Here is a 23670-nt window from a genome sequence, read left to right on the forward strand (position 1 = left end):
GAAATGTGGAGAAAAGAAGTAACCTGCCTGTTACAGATCCTTTAATATAGTACACACAACGAAATTTGAACCCTAAAATCTCTTCCGCATCTGTAGATGCCTTGTGCAAGCCACAACAAACCCTGATAATGAATTAACACTGAATGGCAGATGAAACAAAATCATTTATTTCAACACTGACAGAAAAACAGGTCTCATGTCGTCTCTTGTATTTACTTCTGAGAACACTGAGGGGTAATGGTACAAACAGATCACTGTGGGAGTTTGTCAGGCTTGCTATGTCTCATCTGCTTTACTTCAGTTATTTCATCACAGTGCCAATAACAATAGATAAGTGAGTTCACTACCGGTATATCTCGGCATCCCAGTTCTACACACCAGACCTCTCTAGCAGAGTCTCTGGCGAGGCAGCAGAACGAGGAGTACGTACCGGCTCGTTGGCGTGGGGCAGGAACATGCCGAGCGAGAAGAAGCCGAGCACGGGTCCGCCGACGGCGCCGAATATCGTGAGGCTGGCCTGCAGCACGCCACCCAGGAACTGCGCCATGAATGCCAGTCCCAGGAACAGCAGTCCGAACACCAGTGCCAGCAGCTTCCCCACAAGCGGCGACCGCGACTCCGCCAGTGGGTGGCCCCGGTACCGCACGTACAGTGGCTGCCAAACACCGCAAAACTGCGTCACCGTTTCGTCACGAACGGCAATCGCACAGCTGGCTAGCGACCACGTACGCACAGCCCCTGCACTAACACGGGGACCAATACCTGTCTCCGCAATGTTCCGGTGGTGGTCTCTCGGCAGTCTGCTCACGGTATCGTGACAGTAATCCGTGTTTACACCGGTAAGCCAAAATTGTGAGGCCGCTGCCTATTGCCAGATTCAGTGCCGCCTGGTGCACTGTAGGTATGTGATGTGAGAACAAGTGGCTACGAGCACTGTGGAAACTGCACAGTTCATTGGATTTTGGCGTACTACCGTCATTAGCATCTACGGACAGTGATCGAAGGGTGGTGGAATCGCAAGTCGGTGACAAGGTGTTTAATGTCTGTGCCAGTTAACAGAGTGTGGAGGTCTGTGGCTCGCCTGCTCTGTGAAGAAGCACGGATGGCAGTCTTAGCGATATCTGAACGAATTCACCATACGCAGCGAGAACTAGCGGAAACTAGCAGTAAGCTCTTACATCTCCATTTATACATCAGTAACATAATGCAATGTTATGACTGGAATAAGGTGGACTGTCTATGGTTCAGGACCATGGACCTCAGTGCAGAAATGGCAACTAATAGGCAATAAGAGGAAATTCCATGGCCTACAGAAAGGCAGAGGTGAAACATCAGTCGCTGGCAACTCTCAAACTGTGATTAACATGTCTGGGAGAGAATTAACAAAAGAGGAACATTCAGTTCTGTCGAAAGGAGGCAACTTTCCAGTCACGCCACTAAAGGTTCCTACGGAGGGCATTATAGCGAATGTGGAGGCAGGAATCCGTTTGTTATCATCGCACTCCACGGATGAAATCTGGACTGAAACAGCCAGAATATTACGCCAAGCGAAACCACCTACCAGCAATTTGTCTCAATCGGAAAGGAGGGCACTGAGGAAGATCAATGCGCATAAGAGCATTATTGTACTTGCAGCTGATAAAGGAAATGCTACGGTTTTGCTGAACACCGAAGAATATCAAAAGAAGATTACTGACCTTTTGGATCCCACTATGTACAAAAAGCTTCAGAAGGATCCTACAACCAAAATATTGAGAAATACCAATCAACTGGTGAAACAATCTTCTCTTTCTTTGGATGATAAAAAACAACTCTGCAAAACGAAGCTTATCCATCCAGACTTTTTGGACTCCCAAAGGTGCGTAAACCACAGGTCCCGTTGAGACCAATTGTGAGTGCCATAGGATCTCCAACACAAGAGGTGGCCAGATATCTCACCTGCTTGCCGCAACCACACATCGGCAGAATGGACAGTTACATTAAAAACTCGGCGCATTTTATTGAAAAACTGAGGGAAAATAACATCAGCCCAAGTGATATTCTTGTGAGCTTCGATGTAGTGTTTACCATTGTGCCTGTAAACGAAGCTATTTCATATATAGCAGATATTTTTACGACTGACATAGTGGCTTTATTTAAACACTGCCTGACGACAACTTATTTCCAGTATAACGAGTTTTACGAACAGATCGACAGGGTGGCTATGGGAAGCCCTCTCAGCCCAGCTGTTGCCAATTTATTTATGGAGATCTTCGAACAGCCAGCACTGCAGACTGCCAGTAAAAAGCGCGCTAAATGGTACCGATATGTTGATGACACATTTGTAGTGTGGACTCATGGTAAAGAAGAGTTGGATGTCTTCTTGGTGCACCTGAACAGCATTAATCCGAAGATACAGTTTACGATGAAGAAAAAGAGCAATGGTCAACTCAATTTCCTGGATGTGTCGGTAATTAAACGGGTGGATGGGACGGTGGGACACAAGGTTTACAAAAAGAACACTCACACGGATTGATACCTCCACAAGGAATCTAACCATCATCCTAGGCAAAAAAGAGGTATCATTAAAACCTTGGTGGCCAGAGCCAACAAAATCTGCTATGTCCAGAGCAACAACGGTCACTTACTGGAAAAGTTTTCCTACCATTTATTAATAATGTTACGGACCGTGCCGGGAAAGTTCTGGCCAAGTATGGGATCGAAACAATCTTCAGACCCACCAAGAAGATTAAGGAATATTTAAGAACTGCAAAAGACGCCCGACATCCTCTAGCAACACCTGGGGTATACAAAATTCCATGCAGTTGCGGACAAGTATATATTGGAACAACGAAAAGAAGTGTAAATACCCACTTAGCCGAACATAAAAGAAACTGTCGCTTAGGACACATCAAAAAATCGGCCGTAGCTGAGCATGTTTTTCGAGATGGGAATCATGAAATTAAATTTAATGAGACAAGTGTTCTAGCACGAACATTCCATTATCATGCACACTACTACTTATAATGATTATAGTGTGAAAGTATGATTAATGAAGCATCAAATGTATGTAAACATGTCAAATGAGTTAGAAGAGAGATTGCATAATCAACGGAAAAGATTTTTATTTATTCAGGTCTAACACTAAAAACCTCTAAAATGAAAGGCATCATCAATTTAATTACAGCTACCATGCTCTTAAGCAGAGAGAATGATAAAATATTTTGTACGTTTTTAGTTTAGTCAGCACAATAGACACACATTCATACTTGTTTACTTTTGCAGAATTATGTTATGTTTTTCCTTTTTAACAAGAAGAAACAAGAAAGCTTGTACTTATTGGCTCCGTTCTCACCTGATAGAAGCATGTCATGGATTTATCATCATTCTCACAACCCCAGCTGGACCTGTAAGAGCTTTGGCAACTATCTACTTATCATATTTTTTTTTGTTGCGCATTTGTTGTGTGGATCGCTTGGCTCCCAGAAGCATATATGATAGATATAGTGCTGTATCACCAACATTACTTGTTTTTTTTTTTTCCAGACCACTCCATCACTCACTCCAATTCAACCAGTGGAACAAGTGTGAGTGTAAGTAACTGTGAACCAAATGTAATCAAAGGCTGTTCACTTACGTACCATTTACAAAAGACAGAACATTTCTTGGCAGATGCTCATTCTCCTGTATCTTCTCCTGTGCAAACCAGGCTCCAGACAACAAAAATGATTTACAATTCAAAACAAATAAGAAAGTAGGCCCATCCAGTTGATGCATTTAAAAACACACACACACACATATTGGTGCACAAACACCATACATCAGCTCTTTTCAATACAGGGACATATGACATCCATCCACCCATAGCCCACATATTCCTCTCATCGCAGCTGCAGTAGGCCTCACCTTAAAGTAATCCTCCAATGTGACGGCAGCCAGCGAGTTGACGGCCGACGAGACGGTGCTCAGGGAACCACTGAAGATGCCAGCGACGAAGAGGCCCGGCAAGCCCGGCATGCCGCTCATTGTGTCCACCACATACAACGGCATCAGCTGCAAATGAAGTGCTCCTGTCATTCTGAGGGCAGCTGCATTACATCCGGCACAGGAGACCGTGACAGCGCTGACTCGGGTAAACACAGGATGGACCGACATCTGCCTGATTTCTTGCCAAATACCTCTCAGTTCAGTTACCACAACTGCATTGTAATTTGGAACTTCCTAGCAGACTAAAACTTGGTGCAGACCACGATTCAAACCTGAAATGTCACCATTCAGTGGAATGCTCTTCCTGGCTGAACTACCCTGGTACAGTTGGCACCCCATCCTCACAGTCTGACTATTGCCAGTGCCTCTCCAGTACTTTTCAAACTTCACTCAAGACTACCAGTACTCCTTGCTCTAAATTATCTCAAATTACCTTATAAATTATGTAACAAGAACCAAATTTGTTACTGAAATAAAGCATATAATTTAATTAGATACTTAGATACCTATTTACTGTGAAAAAATTGGAAAGAAAGTTTATGATATTGCTATAAGTTTTACTGGAGTCAAGAGCAATAATTACGAGTATATACAGTGCCTGGCCAAGAAAGTGAAGCACTCTGAAGACTGATCAGATGTTAATGTAACAGAGCATGCATACACACACACACACACACACACACACACACACACACACACACACACACACACACCTGCAACGGGTAGAATGGCCATAAGAGTGCATTACTGTTTTTTATGTTTTGTGTTGTTACCAGGTCTGGTACAATATAAAAAAGGCATGAACATATTAGGACATTAAGTGGTCACTGTGAAGGAGACAGAGAAGCTGCATAATCATATGAGAAGCGTTATCAGCACCTGCAGAGGCCTCATATTGAGTTTCCATTTGGGCAGATTTTCTAATTATGCAATATCCAAATTAAATTTTTGAAAACAGCTACAAGTCACACTTTTTTTGTTGTATTGACTGGTTTCACTCTTCAGATTAACAAGAGCATCATCAGAATATACACTGTAAAAGATACAAATTGAGGCAATACAGGAAACTTACACTGACATCACATGAAGTACATATTCTCCTACCAGTATGGTGATTTACGTTTAAAGTTGGCTGACAGGCCTAATGATTAATGTGGCTCTACTATAGTACTTAAACTTTTGTTTAAAGTGTGTTTAAAGTACAGCATTAAACGATGACATAGATATGACAGCACGAGAGGAACATACAAGTAAATCTGTAAAAATCAAAATATCTTTCAAAATACATTATATAAATACATATCTAAAATATCCTTTCAAAAATGCACTCAAAACAACTGCATTTAAAGATATTTCTAATAGGATGATAGGGCAGGTAATATATGTTTCCAGAATGAGATTTTAACTCTGCAGCGGAGTGTGCGCTGATATGAAACTTCCTGGCAGATTAAAACTGTATGCAGGACTGAGACTCGAACTCAGGATCTTTGCCTTTCGTGGGCAAGTGCTCTACCAAGCTCTACCAACTGGGCTACCCAAGCACGACTCACGCCTCTTCCTCAAAGCTTTACTTCTGGCAGTACCTCATCTCCTAACTTCCAAACTGTATATTAAATCATATACACACATCAAAAAAAGCTTTGCATCACTCCGGTTCCCAGAACTCCTGAAGACAGATGTTGTCTGTGGATATTGTATCACAGACACGGTCCCTTTGACTGTTCAGAACTCCATTAAAAGTGCCCAAAGATGTAAACAACCATGCATGAGCAGCACCTATTAGATGGAGGGGACTGACAGCCAATCAGTTCCAGTGATTCCACCACGAAGGAGGTACACGGCTCATGTTGTCTATAGTTCAACCGTGCCTAGACAGTTAATACTGCAGTTTGATCATGTCTGCATTGTAACTTTGTGCCAGGAAGGCTCTCAACAAAGGAAGTGTCCAGGCGTCTCAGTGTGAACCAAAGCGATGTTGTTCGGACATGGAGGAGATACAGAGAGACAGAAACTGTTGATGAAATGCCTCAATCAGGCCGTAATACTACTGCAGTGGATGACCGCGACCTATAGACTATGGCTCAGAGGAACTCTGTCAGCAATGCCACGATGTTGAATAATGCTTTTTGTGCAACCACAGGATGTCATGACTTGACTCAAACTGTGCCCAATAGGCTGCACGGTCTGAAACTTCCCTCCCGACATCCGGGGCAAGGTCCATCTGTGCAACCACGACACCGTGCAGCGTCGTACAGTTGGGCCCCTACAACAGGCCGAATAGATCACATCAGTGCATCAAGCGTTCATGACTAAGACATCATGACTGAACTGCTTAATCTTCTTCAACTCTTGCATTCATACTCTTAATGCATAGTACATGGAACAGAAAATACATTGGATTAATTAATCATCATCATCATTTAAGACTGATTATACCTTTCAGCATTCAGTCTGGAGCATAGACCCCCCTTATAAAATTCCTCCATGAGCCCCTATTCAGTGCTAACATTGGTGCCACTTCTGATGTTAAACCTGTTACTTCAAAATCATTCTTAACCGAATCCAGGTACCTTCTCCTTGGTCTGCCCCGACTCCTCCTACCCTCTACTGCTGAATCCATGAGTCTCTTGGGTAACCTTGCTTCTCCCATGCGTGTAAGATGACCCCATCATCTAAGCCTGTTCGCCCTGACTGCTACATCTATAGAGTTCATTCCCAGTTTTTCTTTGATTTCCTCATTGTGGACACCCTCCTGCCATTGTTCCCATCTACTAGTACCTGCAATCATCCTAGCTACTTTCCTATCCGTAACCTCAACCTTGTTGATAAGGTAACCTGAATCCACCGAGCTTTCGCTTCCATACAACAAAGTTGGTCGGAAGATTGAACGGTGCACAGATATCTTAGTCTCTGTACTGACTTCCTTCTTGCAGAAGAGAGTAGATCGTAGCTCAGCGCTCACTGCATCAGCTTTGCTACACCTCGCTTCCAGTTCTTTCACTATGTTGCCATCCTGTGAGAATATGCATCCTAAGTACTTGAAACCGTCCACCTGTTCTAACTCTGTTCCTCCTATTTGGCACTCAATCCATTTATATTTCTTTCCCACTGCCATTACTTTCGTTTTGGAGATGCTAATCTTCATACCATAGTCCTTACATTTCTGATCTAGCTCTGAAATATTACTTTGCAAACTTTCAATCGAATCTGCCATCACAACTAAGTCATCCGCATATGCGAGACTGCTTATTTTGTGTTCACATATCTTCATCTCACACAGCCAGTCTATTGTTTTCAACATATGATCCATAAATAATATGAACAACAGTGGAGACAGGTTGCAGCCTTGTCTTACCCCTGAAACTACTCTGAACCATGAACTCAATTTACCGTCAACTCTAACTGCTGCCTGATTATCCATGTAAAGACCTTTAATTGCTTGCAAAAGTTTGCCTCCTATTCCATAATCTCATAGAACAGACAATAACTTCCTACTAGGAACCCAGTCATATGCCTTTCCTAGATCTATAAAGCACAGATACAATTCCCTGTTCCACTCATAACACTTCTCCATTATTTGCTGTAAGCTAAAGATCTGGTCCTGACAACCTCTAAGAGGCCTAAACCCACACTGATTTTCATCCAATTGATCCTCAACTAATACTCGCACTTTCCTTTCAACAATACCTGAGAAGATTTTACCCACAACGCTGATTAAAGAGATACCTCTGTAGTTGTTACAATCTTTTCTGTTTCCATGTTTAAAGATTGGTGTGATTACTGCTTTTGTCCAGTCTGATGGAACCTGTCCGACTCCCAGGCCATTTCAGTTATCCTGTGTAGCCATTTAAGACCTGACATTCCACTGTATTTGATGAGTTCTGACTTAATTTCATCCACCCCAGCTGCTTTATTGCACTGCAATCTATTGGCCATTTTCTCCACTTCCTCAAATGTGATCCTATTTCCATCATCATTCCTATCCCATTCTACCACGAAATCTGAAACATTACTGATTGCATTTTCACCTACATTGAGCAACTCTTCAAAATATTCCCTCCATCTGCCCAAGGTATCCACAGGATTCACCAGCAGTTTTCCTGACCTGTCCAAAATACTTGTCATTTCCTTCTTACCTCCCTTTCGAAGACTGCTAATTACATTCCAGAATGGTTTTCCAGCAGCTTGACCCATAGTCTCCAACCTGTTTTCAAAGTCTTCCCAAGATTTCTTCTTGGATGCTGCAATTATCTGTTTGACTTTGTTTCTTTCTTCAACATAACTTTCTCTGTCTACTCGAGTTCTAGTATGTAGCCATTTCTGATACGCATTCTTTTTCCTTTTACAGGCTGCCTTGACTGTGTCATTCCACCAAGCTGTTTGCTTCATACTACTTTTACACACTACTGTTCCAAGACATTCTTTAGCCACTTCTAGTACTTGTAATGGTACTTTGACTACCGCGCCTCCGCCAATACAAAGATATAATTTACGATCGCGCACGCAGAAGAGCGCTGCGCCAGCGACCGATTTTCATAAATAATTTTGTTCGTCTTCTTACTTTTTGTGTAGGTTTTTGTTTTTAACAACTAATTGATGACACTCTCTCTCTCTTGTCTTCATATGAAACACGTGTATTTTTCGGCAATGTGTTGAATGTGCTTTTGGGTGAAAATGAAAATTATATTACAAAGCGAGGTTGTTTCAATAGTGATTCGAGGTGGTTATCGCCAAATTTGTAAATTGATCATGACAGTGACACCTTATTGTAATTAATACTGCATATCTAACAAGATTATACGGTAAATTTCAATTAGTTTCTGATGCTATTTCCGTACAGTCGCTTTTTGTAGTGTTGCCGACCCGGTCTGCCATGCACGGTCAAATTACAGCACGATCTCAATCAATAATACGAAGTCCGCCTTATCCATAACTGAAACCACCAAAATTCAAAACCCAATCAGATTTTCTATTTTATATTTTTCACGGAAGAACCCTGAGAAAAAGGAAACACTACAATTGGCGTCCTGGTGACAGGACTTACAATCTCCGGATTTGATACAGGTGCAATTATTATAAATTTTGGACATTTGAACTCATTTTAACCACTTTATAGCATCAGAAAATGAATTTGGACTAAGTCTCATTCATTTCAATTGTAATGTTACGTGCATGAAATTTACAACAATATTGTTTTCCCTGTTATTAATTCGTGTTAATTTTCATTTTCATGCTGAGGAAATTAATTTGGTTAAAAATAAATAATAAAAAAAAAAAAGGAAAAAGAATAACGTTCCATAAAATAATTTGCACGGACGCGAAAGAAAAATTTTGGATTGAAAACTGTAAATTTGACGCTACATTTGCAACATAAGACTGAAGAACAAAAAAAAAAATTGGTGAGTACCGAAATTTACAGTTTTTCCAGTTTCAAGCAGCCACCTGTACTTCCTTTATTCCGATCCATTTATTTCGCAATTATTTTTTCAAATTGTAGTTAAAATTGATTTACTATTATTACAAATGATAAGTGAAGAGCATATTCACAGGAATTTATTTGTGAGAGGGGAATTTCAGTACCAGTTTAATAATAATTCAATTTCTAATTAAAAATCATATCGAAATATCCATTTCCATAAGAGAAATTTCAGATTTCAACACATCATATTTTACATTTTTTTTTTTTTTTTTTTTTTTTTTTTTTTTTTTTTTTTTTTTTTTTTTGCCATTGGAAAATTTTATTTGCAATTAATTACGAAAACCACAAGATGGACGCTAGACGCGTAGAAATTGTTTCTGCGGACGAGCTTAGTGAAAGTGACACATTGCAAAACATGTCCGACAGTCAAATGAATATTGAACTTAATTGTGAGGATGTTCAAGACATAATGTTACCGGATCAATTAAGACAACAACCCCTATATTTAAACAGATATACAGGCGAATGGAGAGTGAGTACTACGCGACAAAACGCGACATTGACAACGTCAACTTCAGAACCAGACATCAATCAGACACGAAAAAATGACGAAACTAAGACACAGGACTCTGACATGCTCAACCAGATTCTGAAGTTACTTGGTGACCAAAACAGAAAATTTGACAAAAGATTTGACGCTTTAGAAGAGAAAAATGACAATTTAAAACGTGACATTGGGAAATTTGACACTAAATTCGATGAACTGACACGGGACATAAAACAAAATTTTGAAAAACAATCGAGACAAATTGCCGACTTGACAGAAACCACCAGTAGTCTTGAAAGGAAATTTACTGACTTATCAGACAAAGTTACGAGACAAGAAAAGGTATTTGTGGAATTCAGTGACGAGACAAAAACTGACTTACAACGATGTAATGAGAAATTTTTAACAGTAGTTTTTGAACAACAGAAAACCAGTACCCAAGTTGACGAATTACGACAGTCACCCAATTCCGTAAAAACAAACCAAGAACACTTAGACCTGACGATTACAGACCTTTCAGACAGATTAAATGATGTAACATTGGAGCAGAAATCCTTACAGGAAAAGTTAGAAAAACTTGAAGACAGAGCAGATGTAGCATCTTTGAAGAATGACACAACTCTAGCAGAGAAACTTGTACATGAATGCAAATTATGTGATGAATATTTAGATGAGAAGTTTGAGACAATGACACAGATCATTTTAGATAAGACAAAGGAACAAGTAAAGGGAGAAACAGATAATATTCAGAAAGAGGTACGTAAACTTAAAGAAAATATAATACCAAGTTTGTCAGTGATACCAAAACCCATAACAGGCAACCAAAACACAAATGAGAATCCAAATAATGCTAGACCCAGCGCACAGCCGAAAACAGAATTACCAATGAGTGATACAAATCCCAATGAACCATTTTCAATGCTACCACAAGATCAAAATTGCTATCAGACATCACCACATACTATGCACAGTTTGACACAAATTGTAGGACCCATAATACCATCGAGAGCAGCTGATGAAACATTAGTACGACATGGATACTTTCAGACATTTTCATGTGATGAGAAAGACAAAGTGGATCTAATTGTTTTCATCCGCTCTTTTGATGGGATTTTCCCGAGACATTGGTTAGAAGCCGATAAAATTCGATATGTTACAAATTTGTTACGTGGAAGAGCAGCTAAGTGGGGAGCAGCAATGAAAAGACGATGTTTAACATTTGAACAGTTTGAACAAGCATTTCTTGAGGAATTCTGGTCGATCACAGAACAGCAAAGTTTAAAACGAGAAGTGTACAATCCAGAAATTTACAACCCGAAGAAAGAGACTTTACGTCAATACTTTGAACGCTACCTAGACAAAACATTATATTGGACAAAACCAGCAGATTTACCAGACGTAATTAGAACACTTAAAAGCCACTTACCATTTCCTTACCGTGATAAATTAATAGGAGTGTCCGGAGACAACATAAAGAATTTTTTCAGTTATGTTGATGAGATAGATGTTGTTTACAGAGATGAGATCAGGAATTTCAATCAATTGTATCCGATCCATCCAAGCAATTCGCGTACGCACAACAGAAATGACAGAGGCTATTGGAATCCGCCTCCGACACCACAACAAAACACTCAAAGAAACAATACGCACTACACTGGGACAAATCCATTCAATATTAGGAGAAACAACTCGCAGCATTGGCAAGGAAACAGTAATTATTACTATAATGGTTATCCGAACAGTAATTACAATCAGAACAATAACAGTTATATTCAAAATAACAACAACAGAAGAAGGAACCGAAATCATAGAGATCAAAGAAGATAGGATAACAGGTATCATCCAGGATATTTTCAGAGAAACAACGTACAACAACATCCAAACATGTTTTGCAGGAATAACAGTAATGACAATACCAGTTACAGTCATGGACGAAATAATGTATGGGGAAATCACAATGGACCACCGCCACGACACATGCAATACAGCAACCCTCAATTCCTACCTAACGGAACTCCCAATGCGACGCGAGTTAATGTCAACAACCAAACAGCTGATACTTGGGTGACGCGCGACAGAAATGTAAATATTATTGAGTTGGGCAATGAACCCAACCCGCAGCAACAACTGAATTTACCAGAAAACGAACGACGACCAAGCTAAGCGCTCGAGTTACGGTCGATAGGGAGGTGAGCGCAACGGAACCGACGATTTGTTTTCTCCAATATGATGACAGTAAGAAAATAGAAAATGAATTATATCAGGATGTAGATTTTAATAGTACCAGTAAAACAAAGAAGATTATTCAGGCTATAACACGAGTTACGATTGGTAGTTATGAAGTGGAAGTAATGTTAGATACAGGAGCAGCAGCAAGTGTCATTTCAATGTCCTTATATAATGAAGTCAAACAAATAATGAACATACAAACATTGCCAGTACAGAATTGTCACTTTATAAGTACCACCGGTAACAAATCGAAGAATGTGAAATTTCAAGCGCTAATTAACTTCACATTTTCAAATATACCACTCAATTACAATTTTCTGGTAGTAGACAAATTAGTTATGCATTGCATATTAGGGGTCGGCAGAAGCGTCCGATACCACGCGTCGGCTTTGACCCGTGACATAAGGGTGTTGTCGTGTGAGACGTCATGACGGCGAGGAGTTTGGTTTGAGTGTGGCTGTCTCCAGTTCTGTTTTATCTTATTTTATTTACTTTTGTGATCTGTTCGCTCTATCTCGTGAGATTTTTTTTTTTTTAATTTAAAAACACTTATTACTTATTTTAATTATCTGTTTCCTCCAATTTCTGTTTTAGTTTATTATATTTATCTTTCTGATATGTTCGTTCTAACCCGTGAGATTCTTTTTTTTTTAAAGACAAAAAACACTAATCAGCTACAGAAACATCTTTATCCTCTATGGGTTGCAGGGGTTACGACCCCTGGGGAGGTGGGTGGGTATTCATGCATGGCTGTCTTCACTTACACGTTGTAGCTACGCAAGGCGTCTAAATTTGTTTATATTTAGTTGGCCCCCACCCAAAACACTCCATTTCCAGCACTTGTCCCGTTAGTGTCATTAGGCTTCTTGTGGAAAGTGTGTGTGTTTGTTTTAGTTTCCGCCATATTTGTGACGTCATGGGTCAAAGCAGATGGGCGGGATCGGACGCTTCCGTATTTCCCATATTAGGAATTGACTTTTTGAACGAATATCAAGCAATCATAGATTTAGGAAAAGGGAAATGTCATTTAACCGTAAACCAACAACAACTGACAAAGAGTTAACACAGGGTACAAACTTAAACAGTAAACAAGGTAAGTTTGAACAGTTACATTTTGTGTATCCACCAGCAACAAACATATGTGATTTAACTTTTAATGAAGCTGTAGCTCAGGAATTATATCTAATGATTTATATGAAAAATGCACAGAATCTGAATATCGGACAAAGGTTCAAAATGGCTCTGAGCACTATGGGACTCAACATCTTAGGTCATAAGTCCCCTAGAACTTAGAAGTACTTAAACCTAATTAACCTAAGGACATCACACACACCCATGCCCGTGGCACGATTCAAACCTGCGACCATAGCAGTCCCGCGGTTCCGGACTGCAGCGCAAGAACCGCTAGACCACCGCGGCCGGCTCTGACAAAGGAACAACTTGAATTACTTGAAGTTTTGCAGCAATTTGCTGAGGTATTTGTGGAGAAACCTCGAATTATTAGAGGCTATACTTATGAGATGGATGTTAAACCACACAAAACATACTGTAGAACATATTATAATATTCCTTGGTCAAAGAAACCCGCAGTTTTGAAAGAGATTGAAAAAATGCAAGCTTGGGGTATCATTGAAAAGGTCACATTCACCATATTGCAGTCCGATCCTAGCAGTTAATAAAGAGGATGGTAGTGTAAGGTTAGTGCTGGACGCACGAGAAATTAAAGTTATAATCTCAATCAACACACGACCGACAAATTTGGAAGAACAACTTTTAAAATTTCATAATGTACAGTATTTAACCAATATTGACCTCCGCTCATCGTTTTGGCAGGTGAACCTCCATAAAAACAGTCGTAAATACACTGCATTTCTATGTGAGGGACGTAGTTATCAATTTTGTGTTCTACCCTTTGGTCTACGAGTGAGTGCTGGAGTATTTATTGAAGCCTTAGATGCTGTTCTTGGACCACAATTGTTATCACAAATCACAGTTTATGTTGACGACATTGTCATTGCCACCACTACTTGGGAAGAACATGTTAATCTTTTGAAGCAACTTCTGACTAAATTTTCTGACGCAGGTGTCACTATCAATGTATCAAAGACGAAATTAGGGAGGGGAGACATCAAATTCCTTGGTCACATCATATCAACTGAAGGCATCTATCCAGACTCAAGAAAAATTGATGCAATAAAGAATTTTCCATCCCCACAGAATCGTAAACAACTCAAAGCCTTTCTTGGTCTATCTTCATTCTTTAGGAAATTTGTACCCTACCACCTTCTTAACAGTCCACATCTTCTATCTTTACTCAAAAGAAATAATATCTGGAAATGGACAGAGTTCTGTCAGACAGATTTTGAAGCGATTAAGAATGCTTTAGTTAATGCACCGTTGTTATGTCATCCTGACATGACATCAGACTTTTGCCTAGTAATAGATGCTAGTTCCTATGGGCTCGGAGCATTTTTATTCCAAATTCATGTAGAAAATGAACAAACAATCATCAAACCTGTAAGTTTTGCTAGCCGCATGCACGCTCACTGAATGCGAAAAGTCATATTCAGTGACCGAGCGCGAAACACTTGCCATAGTATGGGCATTTTGCAAGTTTCGCTACTTTCTATGGGGAATACTGATCATCAAGCTCTTTCTTTCCTGCTATCATGCAAGTTATTACATTCACGTCTTGCACGCTGGTGTGCATCAGTACAAGAATATGATTTTGAAATTATATATATAAAAGGAGAATCCAACATTATAGCCGATGCTCTATCTCGTTTGCCACAAGGCCTACAAGAATTTTCAGATGTGACAGAACAAACATCAGATTTCAAAATTTTACTCATGTATGACGGTACATTTGCACCGTACTACAAAAACATGTGCAGGAAGCTAGCCATATTGCATGACAATGATCCCAGGTGGATCCAGAAAAAGAATAAATTACGTGCAGGAACAGACCCACATCTTGAAAAATATTACACATTACACAAAGAAGTATTATTTCACCGACGAAACCCTGAATCACAGCATTGGTGTGTTTGCTTACCTGAAGCTCATGTCGATGATTTTATTTTATTCACACACAGAACTTGGGGACACTATGGTGTAACCAAATGTACAGATAAGATTATACAATATTGCTATTTTCCAAATTTAAGGCGAAGAGTATTGAGTAATATTAGGAAATGCATCATATGTCAGAAAGCCAAATATTCTAATCGCACAAGCATGAATGAATTGCACCCAATCATATTTAAGAGGCCATTACAGCTAATTTCTTTAGATATTGCAGGACCCTATCCACAAGCACGTGGAGGAATGAAATACATCCCTGCTGTGTTAGATGTTTTCACAAAGTATTTAAAATTATATGCTTTACGTTCAGTTTCTACCACTGCTATTACCAGACGTCTATTAACAGATTATTTTGTAAGAATAGGAAAACCTGAAGTTATGATCACGGATAATGCAGCATATTTTACCAGTTTAAAATGGAAGTCTTTTATTGAAGAACAGAATGTTAAACATATTTTAATTTCAAGATTTCAAGCGGCAGGAAACCCAGTAGAAAGAACATTTTGGGAATTTGGACAGTTTATGAGAACACACACACCAGAGCAGCACACAAAATGGGTAGAATACCTGGCACCATTTGAACAAATAGTGAACAATTTAACTCACATTTCTACTGGATACACACCAACTGAATTAATTATGGATAAAACAGAAAGAAATGAATGGACAGACCCTCTACCTAAATTTACAGCAACAACAAATCATGTTAGTTTAGAAGAAAAGGTAAGACAAGCTTACACAACATAATGTGACAAAGCTAAGGAAAGAAAGCAGAAATATGACAGAGGTGTCAGGAAAGCACAAACATTTCAAGTTGATGAGTTAGTTTTACTAAGAACACATCCTTAAACCCACAAAACTGAAACATTTAAACAGGAAATGGCAGATCTTATACTCTGGACCATACCGAATTGAAAATATTTCACACCCTGGCTGTTATTCATTAGAATATCCATTAACACATAAACCCAGAGGTCTACATCCACACAGACATTTGAAAAAATACATACAGTAAAATGTTAGCCAATGAGAAGAAGATAATTAATATGATATACAGTTATGATGAGCCTACATTTAAGTTATACAGATACTTACAATCTAATGAATGCAGGTAAGTCTAGAAAGCAATGTGAACCATCCAATATCTAATTAGATATTTGGTTATAAGAGGAGTTGCTATTGAGGCATATACACATTAGAGGAGGCAGAGAACTGAACACAATTATTTTCTTTAGGAGGCATGTGATAATAGTAATGTTGATATGAGTGATGTGAGTGACTGAATGAGATGAGTGAATGTAATTTTAGTTTAATAAGAGGATAAATAGTAATAAAACATGCTGAGGAATAAGTATGTTATTTCGTGAAGAATGAATAATGGATGAGTAATTGAGAATATGTTGAGAGGAGAGAAACTAGATTTGAACGCTATATCACATGTACTCATGGAATACAGAATGAAAGTAGTGGAAAGAATATTATTTATTGAAAGATTGGTATGCCTGAGATAATAACATATGCGATGTCTTCTATATTCTTATAACTACAGGTGAAAGTATAGATTTATGTGGAAAGAATTATTTACAGCAGCCACTGTTGGAAATATACCAGAAGATTTAAATCTATAACACTTGAACACTAAACTAATGGGAACTTGTAATGAAATTTTTGGAGTTATGTAGGCTTGACACTTCAGATTGGAAGAATTATTTAAGAGAACCTATTTAGCAGTCATCTAATGAGATAATTAAAGCTTATCTACTGTACTGAACTAATGCACCATTAAATAGAAAGGAGTACACAAAATATCAGTCCTCTGTTGTGGCTCATACTCTCATCCCTCCCTTAGAAAAATTTATACATGATGATGAAATATTTGACATTATATAATTCGTGATTATCTGACAGTATGGAGAGACATACACACATATTTATTTATGAATAGAATTTTACAGGTACCACAAGGTAAATACAGAATACATATACAGCATGGAACACAGCAGCAATTATCTAAGAAGATTTATTTATTTATTAAGTAAAACATTTATTTATATTGCTTGATACTCATGAAAGGAAGGAGATGAACTACACAAACTTTATAAGAACATGATTGACTTGAACTAGATTATATATAGGCTACACTTACCATACTGATGTACATACTTGTAGGATCCTAACATATTTAGAGGGGCACCGCTCTTAGAAACAGTAATAGAGGGGTACCACTCTTAGAAACAGCAATAGTGGGGACACCACAGTTAGAAACGGTATTAGGTATAGGAACTTTTACATTATATTAAGTTAACATGTATTTTATTTATCATATTTTATTTTGTGTAGTCCACTGTAGGAGATGACTTTACTAGTATTTATGAAGTAGTTAGCAACCATCCCATGAACCTATCCTCCTACAGAGGGCTGTCTTGAAGCTTGAAATATGTGTAAATTTTATTCCAGGAGGCAAGATGAATTTTAAATTGAATATTCTAGCGAGTTGCCACAATTATCTTCAAATGTTGCAAGTGTAACAAGAAAAAAAAAAAAAGGGAATGAAAGAAAAAAGAATGAGCTAACAAATAAAATGTGTATTTCAATCTGAATGTCATGTAATTCACATGTCAGCACAATGATATTGAATGTAACGTAAAAATTTACTATATTTATCATTTAATTCTGTATATGTATTATATGACAACAATGTAACTATCTAATGTAATGATTAATTGTAAATATTTGTATATTTGTGTACTTACTATATCAAGAAATGTATTTTAAGGAGATGTTAATGAACTGCAAAGGACTTGTGCATGTAAATGGAACTGAAAATGCAAAGAAGAAACTAACGTGATGGAACACTGGTCAAGAAATATTTACGTAGTACCAATATGTCTTAGAGTGTATGTTGTAGTGGAAGCCGGCAGGTCTTCAGGTTGGTGTAAAAGGCAAGCTCATTACCTGTCGTAGGCAGTGAGGTGTTTCCTGTGCCCTCATTGACCATTTATACCCCGGTAGACGCCACCAAAATTCGACTGCTGGAGATCATAATTTCGTGTTGACACATTGCACAAACTTTGGATTTTCTTCAAGTCACACGCAAGAGATCCAGGCAGTACACACACACTCAGAATCCGATACTACGTTTAAAGACATTGGAGCAAGATAATAGAAACATTTATTGTTCGAATTAAATCCAATGTAAACATGAATCATGTGAACTGAATTCAAACGCTGTGCTAAGCAACGACAATACTCTGCAATTCAAAGACATTAATGTTACGACTCCTAAAGAAGATACACACCGGAAAGACTGTATATAAAGACTGATAAGCAAAGAGCATTGTGCTCAGAAATATTTTTTGTAATATGTAAATTTCTTATTTTCTCATATATATATGTATCTATGTAAATTATCTATACTGCCACGCTCGCTTGCGGAGCGTGTCAGTAGAGGAGGCATTGTAATGGTACTTTGACTACCGCGCCTCCGCCAATACAAAGATATAATTTACGATCGCGCACGCAGAAGAGCGCTGCACCAGCGACCGATTTTTATAAATAATTTTGTTCGTCTCTTTACTTTTTGCGTAGGTTTTTGTTTTTAACAACTAATTGATGACACTCTCTCTCTTGTCTTCATACGAAAGACGTGTATTTTTCGGCGATGTGTTGAATGTGCTTTTGGGTGGAAATTAAAATTATATTACAAAGCGAGGTTGTTTCAATAGTGATTCGAGGTGGTTATCGCCAAATTTGTAAATTGATCATGACAGTGACAACTTGAAGAAGTTTTCAACAAACGGAGAAAAGTGAAAGACGGGTCGTCCTACAAGAGAAATTAGGAGGACAGCCATGAAGACTGCATATCTAACAAGATTATAAGGTAAATTTCAATTAGTTTCTGATGCTATTTCCGTACAGTCGCCTTTTGTAGTGTTGCCGACCCGGTCTGCCATGCACGTTCAAATTACAGCACGATCTCAATCAATAATACGAAGTCCGCCTTATCCGTAACTGAAACCACCAAAATTCAAAACCCAAACAGATTTTATATTTTCACGGCAGAACCCCGAAGGAAAAGGAAACACTACAAGTCCTGTGGTGGCGCGGATGGCGAGCGCGGGCGCGTACAGCAATATGCCCGTGTAGAGCACCATCTGCAGCGAGAAGGCAATGCTGGCGCACAGCTGGGCCGCCACGCCGAAGCGCATCTCCAGGTACTGCAAAAGCCGTGCACCGGCCACGGCTGTCAATATGCTCCTGCTCAAACACACGCCACAACTTACAAAGGCATTCGCAGTCAAAAGCACAAAATGGAGCCCCGCATTAACATGAAGTTCTGCTTCAAATTAGGGAAAGAAGCGACAGAAATTCATCGAATACCAATGCAGGTCTGCAGTATCGAAGCAGGGGGTAAAATGTACAGTCGTGGACAAAACGAGCGAGACCCCTCGCCTTTGCGTTATGCTGATTCGCACAGCTTTAAAGTCTGCTACACAGCGTATCAGGCAAGGCCACGAAGTGCTACCAACATACTATGCACAGGCGTGAAATTGAAAAACTATCCGAAATTTGTCAGACTGTTTTCAATCATGTGTAAGACTATATTAACACTGAAACTTCCTGGCAGACTAAAACTGTGTGCCCGACCGAGACTTGAACTCGGGACCTTTGCCTTTCGCGGACAAATGCTCTACCGTCTGAGCTACCGGAGCACGACTCACGCCCGGTACTCACAGCTTTACTTCTGCCAGTATATCGTCTCCTTCCTTCCAAATTTGGCAGAAGTAAAGCTGTGAGTACCGGGCGTGAGTCGTGCTTCGGTAGCTCAGATGGTAGAGCACTTCCCCGCGAAAGGCAAAGATCCCGAGTTGGAGTCTCGGTCGGGCACACAGTTTTAATCTGCCAGGAAGTTTCATATCAGCGCACACTCAGCTGCAGAGTGAAAATCTCATTCTGGAAACATCCCCCAGGCTGTGGCTAAGCCATGTCTCCGCAATATCCTTTCTTTTTGGAGTGCTAGTTCTGCAAGGTTCGCAGGAGGGCTTCTGTAAAGTTTGGAAGGTAGGAGACGATATACTGGCAGAAGTAAAGCTGTGAGTACCGGGTGTGAGTCGTGCTTCGGCAGCTCAGATTGTAGAGCACTTGCCGGCGAAAGGCAAAAGTCCCGAGTTCGAGTCTCGGTCGGGCACACAGTTTTAATCTGCCAGGAAGTTTCATATCAGCGCACACTCCGCTGCAGAGTGAAAATCTCATTCTATATTAATACTGATTAGTGTGTTAACCACAACACCTAAATATAAGATAGAAATGAAAGAATAAACGCTAGGTACGTCTCTAGAAAAGTGTAGCGTTCCAAAGGATTGGAAAAGGGCACAGGTCATCCCCGTTTTCAAGAAGGGACGTCGAACAGATGTGCAGCACTAGAGACCTATATCTCTAACGTCGATCAGTTGTAGAATTTTGGAACACGTATTATGTTCGAGTATAATGATTTTTCTGGAGACTAGAAATCTACTCTGTAGGAATCAGCATGGGTTTCGAAAAAGACGATGGTGTGAAACCCAGCTCGCACTATTCGTCCACGAGACTCAGAGGGCCATAGACACGGGTTCCCAGGTAGATACCATGTTTCTTGACTTCCGCAAGGCGTTCGATACAGTTCCCCCACAGTCGATTAATGAACAAAATAAGAGGATATGGACTATCAGACCAATTGTGTGATGGGATTGAAGAGTTCCTAGATAACAGACTGCAGCATGTCATTCTCAATGGAGAGAAGTCTTCCGAAGTAAGAGTGATTTCAGGTGTGCTGCAGGGGAGTGTCGTAGGACCGTTGCTATTCACAATATACATGAATGACCTTGTGGATGACATAGGAAGTTCACTGAGGATTTTTGCAGATGATGCTGTGGTCTATCGAGATGTTGTAACAATGGAAAATTGTACTGAAATGCCGGAGGATCTGCAGCGAATTGACGCATGGTGCAGGAAATGGCAATTGAATCTCAATGTAGACAAGTGTAATGTGCTGCGAATGCATAGAAAGATAGATCCCATATCACTTAGCTACAAAATAGCAGGTCGGCAACTGGAAGCAGTTAATTCCATAAATTATCTGGGAGTACGCATTAGGAGTGATTTAAAATGGAATGACCATATAAAGTTGATCGTCGGTAAAGCATATGACAGACTGAGATTCATTACAATAATCCTAAGGAAATGCAATCCGAAAACAAAGGAAGTAGGTTACAGTACGCTTGTTCGCCCACTGCTTGAATACTGCTCAGCAGTATGAGATCCATACCAGATGATAGAAGAGATAGAGAAGATCCAACAGAGATCAGCGCTCTTCGTTACAGGATCATTTAGTAATCGCGAAAGCGTAACGGAGATGATAGATAAACTCCAGTGGAAGACTCTGCAGGAGAGACGCTCAGTAGCTCGGTACGGGCTTTTGTTAAAGTTTCGAGAACATACCTTCACCGAAGACTCAAGCAGTATATTACTCCCACCTACGTATATCTCGCGAAGAGACCATGAGTATAAAATCAGAGATATTAGAGCCCACACAGAAGCATACCGACAATCCTTCTTTTCATGAACAATACGAGACTGGAATAGAAGGGAGAACCGGTAGAGGTACTCAAGGTACCCTCCGCCACACACCGCCGGGTGGCTTGCGGAGTATGGATGTAGATGTAGATGTAGATGAATTAGCATGAACTGTACTAATAAAAATGAATTTCAGCTTATCGAGATAACATAACTGTTTTAGTAAGACTAAGTACCCCAGATCGTTACGAATTAGCAAAATATTATGCGCATTCTTTCCCGAAATGATCTGTGTCAACGTTCAGACCAGTCATACTGGTTTACCGTTGCTGACCTACCATGAAAGAGTGCAAATTTAGCAATGCGTGAAGATTCATAACGAAATTCAGTTAAAAATCATTTAGCGATATGAAGTGGGACAAGCATGTAATGGCAGTTGTGGGGAAGGCAGATAGTCGTCTTCGGTTCATTGGCAGAATATTGGGAAGATGTGGTTCATCTGTAAAGGAGACCGCTTATAAAACACTAATACGACCTATTCCCGAATACTGCTCGAGCGTTTGGGATCCCTATCAGATCGGATTGAGGGAGGACATAGAAGCAATTCAGAGGCGGGCTGCTAGATTTGTTACTGCTAGGTTTGATCATCACGCGAGTGTTACGGAAATGCTTCAGGAACTCCGGTGGGAGTCTCTAGAGGAAAGGAGGCGTTCTTTTCGTGAATCGCTACTGCGGAAATTTAGAGAACCAGCATTTGAGGCTGACTGCAGTACAATTTTACTTCCACCAACTTACATTTCGCCGAAAGACCACAAAGATAAGATAAGAGAGATTAGGGCTCGTACAGCGGCATATAGGCAGTCATTTTTCCCTCGTTCTGTCTGGGAGTGGAACAGGGAGATAAGATGATAGTTGTGGTACGATGTACCCTCCGCCACGCACCGTATGGTGGATTGCGGAGTGTGTATGTAGATGTAGATGTAGATACAGACGTACAGTCGGGGACAAAACGAGCGAGACCCCTCGCCTTTTCGTTATGCTGATCCGCACAGCTTTAATGTGTGCTACACAGCATAATAGACAGGGCGACGAAGTGTTACCAACATAATATGCAAGTTCACTCACAAGGAGATGGCACGACCGTGGGGTCGGGGATTTGTCTGAAATTGTGTGAGGTGAAACACGACCCCTAACATCTCACATGTTTAAAATACAGTAGTAGGACGCACTACTCGGAAAATCCCGAGAAAAATCGATCCAAAGTTTCTTAGATGCCTTATGAGTACAAAATATTAGTCCATTGCCAAACCGCTGTCTAACCTTCATGGTTAGAGCTCGGACCCTTACGCCAAATGTCTCGGGTTCGATTCCTCCTCCGGTACTTTTTTTTTCTTCTGTTGCTTGCAAAATTGCAGCGCATTGTTACAGGAGAATCGTGAAATTAATTCCCGGGAAGATTGTATAAAAATTCATTCTATAATTCACCCTCAATTATCGTCACCAATATCCCGAGACATGATTAAATATGCCCGGTTTGCCTCAAAATTATCAGAAACTCAAAACATTTTCGTAAATGTTAATGGGGCATGTTTTTGTACAGATTTATTGCAAACGCCCTGTGATTGTAAAAAATACGCTTTTATGTGCTGCGCAAGATGTTGCAAAAATTATTGCTTTCTTTGTTTTTACGATAATTACCACTGCGGTTCTTGTTTATAATTATAAAAATAATTGAATGTTTCCCAATCGACTTTGTTATTCTGGTTAAAAACCCAATGTTGCTCCTCATCTACTTTACAACGAAAAATGGAAAACCCACCGCCATGAATTGTGTTGTTGGACAAAATGAAAATACTTTTTATTCAATAATGTA

General features: G+C 39.8%; 1 protein-coding gene and 1 long non-coding RNA gene across 11 annotated transcripts in view; one reads left to right on the top strand and one right to left on the bottom strand.

The window, feature by feature from the left end:
- Positions 1–23670, top strand: part of LOC126108742 (uncharacterized) — a 336956-nt gene that overhangs the window by 210128 nt on the left and 103158 nt on the right. The window lies entirely within an intron of this gene.
- LOC126108737 (putative sodium-dependent multivitamin transporter) overlaps positions 1–23670 on the bottom strand; it is a 745960-nt gene that overhangs the window by 201099 nt on the left and 521191 nt on the right. For 2 of the 10 annotated variants that reach the window (XM_049914083.1, XM_049914078.1), the window contains exons 8-9: positions 3886–4032; positions 431–655 (exon numbers count right to left, since the gene is read on the bottom strand). The exons of 6 other annotated variants lie outside the window; for them this stretch is intronic. In XM_049914083.1, the coding sequence (XP_049770040.1) occupies positions 431–655; positions 3886–4032 (372 nt within the window). The remainder of the gene's footprint in view (positions 1–430; positions 656–3885; positions 4033–23670) is intronic. 2 more of the 10 variants (XM_049914084.1, XM_049914082.1) reach the window with 2 other exon arrangements.

The sequence above is a fragment of the Schistocerca cancellata genome, chromosome 11 (assembly GCF_023864275.1).
Source record: "Schistocerca cancellata isolate TAMUIC-IGC-003103 chromosome 11, iqSchCanc2.1, whole genome shotgun sequence".
NCBI lineage: Eukaryota > Metazoa > Arthropoda > Insecta > Orthoptera > Acrididae > Schistocerca > Schistocerca cancellata.